This window comes from Salvia miltiorrhiza, chromosome 5 (genome assembly GCF_028751815.1).
Source record: "Salvia miltiorrhiza cultivar Shanhuang (shh) chromosome 5, IMPLAD_Smil_shh, whole genome shotgun sequence".
NCBI lineage: Eukaryota > Viridiplantae > Streptophyta > Magnoliopsida > Lamiales > Lamiaceae > Salvia > Salvia miltiorrhiza.
Window position 1 is genome coordinate 12,871,028 of NC_080391.1, and position 10,539 is coordinate 12,881,566.

At 38.8% G+C, this 10,539-nt stretch overlaps 1 protein-coding gene across 1 annotated transcript; it reads right to left on the minus strand.

Moving 5' to 3' along the window:
• Nucleotides 1-195: 195 nt before the first annotated feature.
• On the minus strand, nt 196-9,795 carry LOC130986111 (enhancer of mRNA-decapping protein 4-like). Its single transcript, XM_057909402.1, has 12 exons — nt 8,564-9,795; nt 7,932-7,981; nt 7,700-7,856; nt 7,392-7,610; nt 5,590-5,718; nt 3,869-5,458; nt 2,929-3,288; nt 2,737-2,856; nt 1,975-2,145; nt 1,708-1,869; nt 1,409-1,534; nt 196-733 (listed from the first exon to the last, which is right to left on the minus strand). Exons 1-12 carry the CDS (start codon nt 9,470-9,472, stop codon nt 425-427), a joined length of 4,302 nt encoding a protein of 1,433 aa, XP_057765385.1. The 5' UTR covers nt 9,473-9,795; the 3' UTR covers nt 196-424.
• Between the last annotated feature and the right edge of the window lie 744 nt (nt 9,796-10,539).

A 10,539-nucleotide genomic window follows, 5' to 3' on the forward strand; every position in this document is an offset into this window, starting at 1 on the left:
GAGAATGCTAGTTCCCACTTCCCATTGTTCCAAACAGATGTGCTACTTTTCATTAGGAAGCAGAGTAGTATATTTTACTCCAATGACTATTTTGCATGTGAATCAAGTACTAAATTTTGACCAAGCAGGCCACCCCCACTCTAACATCATATTTCATATACCTTAATTGCACATATATATTTATATATATTCAAATCAAATAAAGCTGGGAAATTAAATATAACAGACAAATGAAAGGGAGTCACATCCAGACACAGAATTGCACCAGGAAAGTGTACACATTACAAAATTGCATATGGAAAAACTCACTAAAACTGCATAAACTGAAATTCACACAAACTGCCGCTAACCATGTCCTACCATTCGGAAAAAAGGCAAAAGATTTCAGCTCCGAAATCCGAATGGCTCCAGCGAACCACATCAATCATTTAGAGCCCATGAGCATGGAATTGATGACATGCATGATCAAGCGAATGTTGGCAAGTTCAGCACCGCCCATCGTTGGAAGGTTGCGCTGGTGATTCAATATTTGATACACTTGCTCAAAGATTGGGCGTACATGCATTGCAATCATCGGGTCAGTTGGATTTATTGCAGTCAAAACCTCCCTCATCCATGTTAACTTCCGAGGTGTCTCTTTGCTGATATCACAAGCCAATTGCTGTAGAAGGGAGAGAAGTACACCTTGGCTCAAAGGGAGGGGATTCACTGACAAAATCCCAGGTAAGTCAACCTGGTCCAAACCAGAGAAATACATTAGAATAAAAAAAAACCGTCCGCAGTTTAATGCAGATAAATAGAATATAGGGCAGGTTCAAGCTAAGTTGATTCAAGTTTCAATAAGGTTTTTACTTTTTAGGTTTTAGTCATATTAGACCTACACAACATATTTCATTAGATCCACTATATTATAAAATTCATTATAGAGTTACTTCAGTAAAAATATCATTGTTGCTAGTAATCCAATTTCACCAAGTTCAACATGCCACAGAAATTTCTCATGTAGAAAAGAGAAATATACATCTTCCGTAAATTGTCTTTTTTATCATCTGAACTAATGACAATTTTTCCAGTTTTCCATCTGAGAACTAATGTTTTGTCATATGTTTAAATTATTCTGTCTTCTCCATTTTCAATTCTCAAGTGAAACCTTGAATGAGACACGAAGTGAGCCCTAGGTCCATAACACATCTTATCTCGAGTTTGACCAAATCCATCTTAAACATTCCTAGCGATATTCCTATATTAGTACAGAGTATAGATCTAGCAATTAGCTTCATCGCTTCATCATGCTTCGACCATGTGCCAAGCTACTTCATTAAACCAGAATCTTCATTGTAACATAGAAATCCAAACTGCAGGAATTCAGAGTATTAAGGCATATGATAAACATCAGCACGGACAATACCTGAGAGCACAACCATGATACGATATTAACATCACTCATCTGTAGGGCAGCAGTGAAAGCTTCCTCATACTTGCGCTCAGCCATCAATCTAGATAGCTCTTTGGTTGGGTCAGGAGGAACCTCAAGCTATAACAGAAAAACCTTTTTTATCAGATAAAATAGCTAAAGAACAGATTTTTTTTTTATTTTACAGATAACACTACACAGAATTTTTTTTTATTTTACAGATAACACTACACAACCAAGAAAGAAACCCCCCCCCCCCCCCCCCCCCCAAAAAAAAAAAAAAAACATCAAACCTTCTCATGGAGCGCACCCAAAGGACCATTACTTAGTTGACTCAATAGATTTGGAGCTTTAGAATTGGCTCCGGATACAGCAATAGCTAACAGTTTTCTTTGCCCATCAAGCAACTCGTTGCTCAAAGTTTGAGTCATTGATGATGCTGAATTTATAGCATCCTGAAGAGTAAGATAGAATTACTGTCTGGTGAATACGAAGTACAAAGAGATAAACACGATGATGATATTAAAACATCAGTAATATACAAAATTAACTTTTAGTACCCTTAGTGCAAGTGCTAATGGAGAATGTGATGCCTCAAATTGTTGTTGAGCCGCTGACGTATGTTCAACCATTCCTTTTTGAAATGCTGTATCGACCTGCTCAAACATGGTCCTACACGACATCTCAAATGCAGGGATCACAGAAACTTCCAGACTCGATTTCAGGGTTTCCTGCATTACAAAGTTAGACTAGATCATACAAATGAATTCAGGATAGACAAGGCAAGTAAACAACTGCAGAGGGTATATTAGATCTCCCCAAAAAATGTCAATATACAAGAGTAGGATCTATGAAAGTACTTAGGTTGTGGTGAAGCAAAGGAATTCCAAATCATTCCTATAGAGACATGCTGCCAAACACATGATCTTTTCAATAAAGGAAAATCCAGTTAATTACATCTCCCAGCACATGGCATAACAAGGCTCCCAGTTGGCTAGTTCCAAAAACTGGCTTCATTGCAAAACTAATAATACTATTGAGGGTTTCTCATTACATCAGTAGAAAGCTTTCAGCAAGACAATCTACATTTCCATTCTATCTACAACCCTCAAATGAAAGCAAAACAAAGATGGAGGGTATAACATGCAATTAAGTGTGATTATGCATGAATCAGAACTTATTTCCTTTCACTTAGATTCTCCTAAAATATTATAAGAACAGAGTTTGTTTTTGAAATTCTTTGGAGTCAACTAAACTCCCCCCAAATCCACAAAAAAAGAAAAAAAGTATCACAACCACCAGAAGTAGAAAGCCTAACTTACCTGAAGAGCTTGCTTGCCAGAAGTTTGAAATTGAGCTTGGATTTGCCTGGCAACTACAGCTTCAAGTTTGGAGCTGACTGATTTCTCCAATAGATTTACAGCTTTATCACCTACTCCTTTCTGTTCATAAAAATCATGTAAGTTCCACTACATGGTTGAACAAAAGAGAAGCAAACGAACTAAGATCTTAACCTGGAAGCTCTCTACAATGGAAGTGGAAATTGTTTTCTCAATGGCCGGAGTAATGGTCCGTGCCACAGATTGCCCAATTGTGGTCAGTTCTCTCTTGACAGTTTTCTCTATAATAGCAGGTAAGTCTTTGTTTAAGCAATTGCTAATTGTATTTGTTAGTTGTTGCATACGCTCCTTTGCTGCTTTTTCCTGTTTTGCATTTTCTTCTTGAAGTCGAGCCCACAAAGCATCAGAATTGGCTTTGACAGCTTTCTCCATGCTCCTTCCCAAGGCTGCCTCAAGTCTTTTTCCCTCTTTGTTAACTGGAACAGCAACCATCATTGCCATCTGCTTCTGCATTTCATTTTGCATGCTCACAATCTGCAAGAAAAGAGAAAAAAATTCATACAATGATAGTACCTGAATGTCAATACATATAAGACTGTAGATTTATAAAATCAAAGCAATAAAAATTCATAAGATTAAAATATATGTTCAGCATTAGCTCCAAATCATATGTTCCCATTATTAGGTATCCAAATCGAAAATGTAGATGTTAATTTAATAATAGTTTCCCCTAAAGTTACTCAAGTTGGGAAGTAAAAGTATTCAAATTCAGAAATGACGAGCAATAATTTCACAGTGCAATTCAGGATAAGTCAAAACTTATGCGAACATTTTAGTATAACATAGTGATTAATGTCGGAAAATACAGAAAATTCAGTTAGTGTTAAGGTGGCAACACCAAGACTCATCCCACCACTTGGAAATACAAGTCTTAAGCCAAGAATTCTCAAAAGCCCAGTTACTAACTTGTAATACTCAAATGGACACAAATTTTCACCAAGGAAAAAGAGCTGGCATAAATCATGGAAGGACAACTACAATCACTATGGTGCCAAAAAACAATTACAGTTGCAAGATCTATCATAAATACTAAAAAAAGTGAAAGTAAAATCACCTGATTCAGCATCTCTTGCATGGAAATCATTTGTGACACTCCAGTTTCTGCCTGAGGCGTACTAGAGCTAATACCTGGTTCAACAGTAGAATCAGTTGAATTGAACTCACTAGGTGATTGTGAAGATAGACCTGGTCCTTGAGCACTTTTTCCCTTCTGCTTCTTCCCTTTCGTAGTTGGTACAGTTTGTTGAGCAGGCAGAGGAGTTGAAGAATCACCATCCTTCTGAGCAATATCCTTTACAGAATCATGACCTTCTTCTTCCATTATGGTAGAGGGTCGGGTATCTGCTTCAATTCCACCTGTCCCACTAACCTGCCTAGCTTCCTCCACAATGTAACTTTCAGGCGATAAGGCACGGCATTCCCGAGCTATCCCCATTCCAAGATCAGAAGCTTGAGAGCAAAAGGTTTTCTCCTTATTCTCTGACACAAAAGTCTCAAGTTCTTCTCGCGGCCCAATATCATTACTTTGACTAAATCTTGTTTCACCAACAACTTTGACCTCTACCTCAACATTCCTTGTATCATTGCTAACTACTACATCTTGAATATTACGCTCACCCTCATTTTGGGGATCAATTGTGTGGTTAACATCAGAGGACGAACTGGCCATCAATATTTCAGCAGGAGTTACCAAATGAGTGGGGTGTTTGAACTTGATTGGATGATTGAGAGCAGTAGAAATATCATCTTGAGAATCATCATCCAATGAAGCAACATCAGGCAAGTTTCCATGAACACCATCTATTGGTCTATCTACTGAATATTCAATAACTTTCTGCTCTGAAACAGGCGGACCATGCTCAATGCTGCTTGATCGACTAAAACCAGACAGAGTTCTAGAAACCCTGGGACTCAGAGGAAGTGGAGTTGAAGTGGCAAGAGAAATATCAGTATCATTAGCAGCTTTGGACAAATTAACTTGTTTGGACTCGATACTTGAGGTAGCAAACTCCTGTATGGCTGGTGACTCACCAGAAGCAGCACCAACAGCATACCTAATGGTTGATGCATTATCCAAGCCACTTTCATGCATGGTTGCCTTGGGAGCTGTGCTGGATATAGAAATATCTGCTGGTTTACTACCAGAAGGCTCCACACTAGCGATCCCTTCAATACTTGCAGCATCCCGTGAGACGCTAGATTCTGTCTTCTCATAGACTACATTCTCTGTAGGGGGTGGCAGACACTGTGACAAGTCCAAAGCATACTGCTGAATAGCCTGTGTCTGGACACAATATACTTGAACAATTTGTTCACCATGAGGTAGTACTTCGCTTGTCCCTGTAAAACTAAGTATTGGCATAGTGACCGTAAATTCTGCAATATAATCAAAACGGCTTGCTGCTGGGTTAGGACCGTATTCCATGTGCACAGCATAAATAGCATTTCTCTTAGCATTTGCCAATAAAAGAAGGCCAGCTTGTGACAAGGCTGCAACTTGATTGAAGAAACCTTCTTCTAGTCGAGCCTCTGAACTTCTTAATTCCAACGTCTGGGTACAATGCCATGATTCTGCGTCACTAGGAAGTAACCACCCTTCTTCACTTGCTGAGACCCATATCTTCAATTCCCGATTCAGGGGGCCCTGCATGAACACTTTGACAGTTCAGTGCCATATCAAAAAAATTCAAGAAAAAAGTCAAAATAAAGATGTGTAATCTAAAGAAATTAATAAATACGGAACATGAATTATAGAAAATTTCCCCGTGCATGTACCCCAGTGATAAGGATGATATGATCTGGGCGATGAGGAGCAGCCACAAAGGTCACAGAATTGACAGGTTGTCCGTCATGTGGCCTGAGAACTGCAATTGGAGACGACTTCCGATCCTCCCAAATCTTTATCTGCAGTTACAAACAGATCAGGTGTAAGAATCACCAGAACTACCAGAAGCAGGACAACCTAACTGTGCAAGTACCACTTAGTTATCGAGTGATTCAAATATTTGTAGCAAACCTCATCATCAGAAATAGGAAATTACAGATACAGAGTATGTGTCTCACATCATCACAAACTCCAAGTAAATGTGCATAAATTTTTATCCTGTTTGTATAGTAGCTTAAAGTATTAAAGAATTTTAGTGTAAGACTTCAATACAATTAATTAAAGATGTTGCTTGATTGAACAAGTACCAAGTTACCAAATAAAGTGGATTCCATGTCTCGATGTACTGAAAATCAATCATAAACTGATATTTTGATAGTATGAGTAAACTATACACAAATCCAAGGAGGCTCGTTAAGACTTAAGTTGCAATAAGTATGCAAATGATAGAAGGCAGTGAATCACAATTCCTTGTCTACTAACATATATGCAGGATAAAGATATCCAGCTGATCAAGCAATCTACAAGCAGCAGCCAAATGCAAGAACTTCAAATAAGATATGAAATGTGTGTTGACTGGGTATGAGAAGGCCACAGGCGCAATCATCTGTGGGGCAAAACAGCAGGAGCACTCCCAGTTGTATTTTTCAGTCAGTGATTATCATAATAAGGTGCATGAACCTCAATGCACCAGCCCTCTGCAAATTATTCCATTGTAGGTTGGGTTTCTTCAAAGAATTTCCAAGTTCAAGCTTCAGCAGTTAGCATTCAATCTTAAAAGTTCTCTGTCATTCAGGTATGTTCCTTTTTCACTTTTCCCTTCAATCATCTATATGTCTTACCTTCTTTCCTCACATTTTCAGCTCCTTTTTTTGTTCGCCATCTGTTCAAATCTTCCTTGGTTTTATCTCAAATTTTAGTTTTCTTGCTTCTTGGAATATCTTACATAGGTGTTACATTTCACCCCTATATTATCTATTGAAGTTATATAAATTAGTGTTCAAGTTTCAGGCATTTGCGCAGATTACTTCATTAATAAAATAGGTAAAGATTATTGTCAAACGCGCAAAAGTCGTGGTTTGACTAACTTCTTTATTTCCCCAAAATTATGTCCATCTGCATTGTTTTCATTTAGAAAATGAGCGTGCTACTCTATCCCATGATTACTCTTAAGCTTGCAAAGAATGATAATAAGTCTTCAACCAAGTATTATTATCCATAGTCCACATGAGTGGTACAGATAGCTGAATCCCTGATATTCCATCATCTTTCCTTTTTGGAACATTACATTCATTTCATACTGTTCAGATAGCTTTTTGCATATGACATTTATTTTTGGGGTCGACTGACTTATACTCATTAAATTCATACGTAATGTTTATAAATCCATAACAGCAGTCATTACTCACAAACTCTAAGTAACTTCCAGTGCTGACCTTAACCTATTTTGCTTTCTTGATAACATAATCACATTATAAAGAAAATGGAGCGTAGTTGTAAAAGAGAAAAAGAGATGAATCGGATAATACTAATATATTTGATCCATAGGAGAATATCCACTCTATCCGTGTTATAGCATGAAAAGTAATAGTAGCTAAGATTGAGATGTTATTATTCATTTCACTCCAGGCTGGTACTCAAAGAAGGCACTAAATAAAATGCCTGAAGGAAAGAGGGGAGTTTAAATACAAACCGTTCCATCCACTGAAGCCGATACTAAGCGGGTGGTCATCCACTGGCACATAGACAAATCAGTCACTTCTCCATCATGGCAGCCAACAAGTTGGACGCCATCAACCAACTTTTCAATGGGACATTTAAGGGGTTCCTCCGCCGAATACTTTTCACCTTTTCCAACTTTTGTAGTATCAATCTTCAGAACACGTCTACCAATTCCCACTACAAGAACTTCCTGAATAGGACAAATTTACTTGGTTAACTATTATTGTGACAGGGAGGTGAAAAAACACAACTACAGAATATAATAAAAGTGTTGCGTACTTGTTTATGACAGTGCCAACAAACTCTAGGATGGAGAGATTCCCCCTCTCCAGTAATTTGCAAGGCAATAACTATCTTTCCAGTAATTTGAGGCTTATCTTCTTCGTCTGAACCTTCAGTTATTTTCCACACGTAAACCCGTCCATCCACACTTGCACTGTGTGGGAGCAAATGAGCTTGTTAACGAGATATTAGATGCTGCAAATTACAAAAAAGCAGGCAAAGAGTATACCTAGCCAAAAGGTGAACATCCTCAGCAAAGAAAGCCATGTCTGTGACCCTCTGCAAGAAAGCTCACCGTTCAAGACATAAATCAAGACAGGTTATGGAAATGAAGAGCCATGCTAAGAAAATGAAACATGTCACTTCAAAATTACCACATAAAATTTCAATAGGGTGATTTTACAACAGATCATGCCATGGGATATCATACAAATTAATGCACTAAATCTAGCTAACAAGGCAATGAACATATAGTAATATCTGCAAGGACCTAATGACCAGCCTTAACATACAGTAGTCATGGTAACTATCAAATTCCACCAGGATCACAAACCCCGGCATCCCGAAAGATTGTGCAGTTAGTAAAAGTATATTTCCACAGCAGAAACACTCACATTTTGATTAGAACTTTCAAGACAAAGAATACTTTTAATTGCATCACACCACCAACCAACCAAAAACAAATTTAAAGAAGCAAGCAATATAAAACACAACCATAAGCAGTTAGAAACTACATTAGGTTTGACCAACAGTTAGACTGATAATCAAATACATCAGGTAATGGAAACAAAAATAACAACTTCGATATAATATTACAATTAAGTGAAAAGAACAGAATCTAATAAGCATAGTGGTAGCAACCTGCGCTAGACCCTTAAGCAAGGATCTCAAAGCAGTGTTAATATTGAGCACCCGGATGGCCCCCAACTTCAGCCCATAACAGATATAAGTCTTATTAACTGCGATTTGCCTTCCTAAAACAAGTCCAGGATCTGACCCATATTTTGTGATGGGTGTAACCTCAAGTTGAGGTTGCACTTCTCCAGGCAATCTAACATCTATGTCGTAAACCAGATGATTCCCGATCAAATGACGCCCTTTGGGCAGCTTACTACTCGGCATCCGCATTACAGGGCCCTGATGTGAAACAGCAATACCCTGGCCAGAGGGCAAGACGTTCACATTCTGTGGCATAGAAAAATCGGAGCCTGTGGAGGAAGTGGGGTGGATTTGAGCCATTGGCATTGTGAGCTGCTGCGGAACCTCCAGGGTAGAAGGCGGCGCACTCAGCAACGCCATCAAACGAGCACCTGGGTTATTAGGGTTTTGGGGATTTGGGGGGTTTTGAAAATTATTATGGTGCGGCGAATTAGGTGCCTGCAGTTGGGGTTGGAGCGGCGGGGTGGGATAAGACATCGACCTCTGAGGGTGCACATTAGCAAACTCCTGATGCGGCGGCGGAGGGGGGTTGGAGTAGGGGGTGTAGACCGGGTGGTAATGGTACGGCGACGTCTGGGGGGAATAGGAGTAGGGCCCACTTCCGGTGCCGGTGGGCGGCGGATACGAGGCCGACGGGACCGGGAAAGGGGCGGAAACCAAATTAGGGTTAGTATTAGTATTGCTAACGTTATTGGGGAAGCTCTGAGGATTAGGGTTGGAAGTGGGGATGGAGGTGGGCTGCTGCTGCGGCGGCGGTGTAGAGGGCTTGAACAATTTGTGCATATCGAAGGGACCTCCGCCTGGTGCGTTGGGATTGCCAGGGGAAGCCATCTGTACGTATGTATCTATCAATCAACCAAGCAAAGCAATCAGCGTGCGTCTACTGCTGCAGCCGGAATCTGAGGGGGAACGATCTAAACGATTTTCCGGTCGATTGAGAGCAGCGTTCATCTATATCTATCGTGTACGTATAGATTGATTGAGGAGTGGATTAAAATAGTGAGAAATCGGGAGAGATCCGATGAAGGAATTGGGAGCAGCGCCGATGCGCGAGGGAGGGGTATGGGGGTGGGGTGGGGTGGAGTGGTAGTGAGGAGAGACTTTTTAGCGACCAAATTAAGAAGATGGATTCACAAATATTATTGTTTTTTCACTCGACACTTTGATTTGATCGGAAAAGAAAATAAATTCATGGCGTCATCAAATGTACCTATTTCCCGGTAAAGCCCTTGCGTTTTCGGGTCATGTTACTTTGGTCCTTTGAATGATTGGAATTTTGAATTTATGACTAGGCCTCATGCTAGGGTTTAATAATTACTACTGCTACTTATATATTTATGGGTCTATTTTTTCATAATGAACTAGTAACATATATATATATATATATATGCTGGTATATTTGAAAATTAGTGAGATACGAACCTTGTCTTCATTTGCATTAGGGATTCCACCCTTTCATTTTACCATCAATACTTTGTCATATTGATTGCTATAAATAATGATGAACTTTTTTGTTTGTTTCAATATAAGTCAAAAAAGAATTTGCATTTAATCAAGAAATAGTTATTAGCATGAAATAATGATGTGCATTGTGAAAAGGAAATGTGAAGTGGTATATGTTAAAAAATTGGAAAATTGGAATTATATTATCGAGAAGGGAGAGATACAAATTTTAAGATAAAATTGTTGATTGTATTATAAATAGTGAAAATATATTGTAAAGTGGTGAAAAAGTGAAAAGTATGAGTAGATGGGAAATTAATTATGATCATAATGTCCAAAACTAGAAAAATAACTTTTTCTGAGATTGATCAAAAACGAAAGTTAGAAAGTTATTCGGGAATTGAGAGTATTTTGTATGTCATGATAACCCTCAAGATTTATTCAAAAATGTTTAC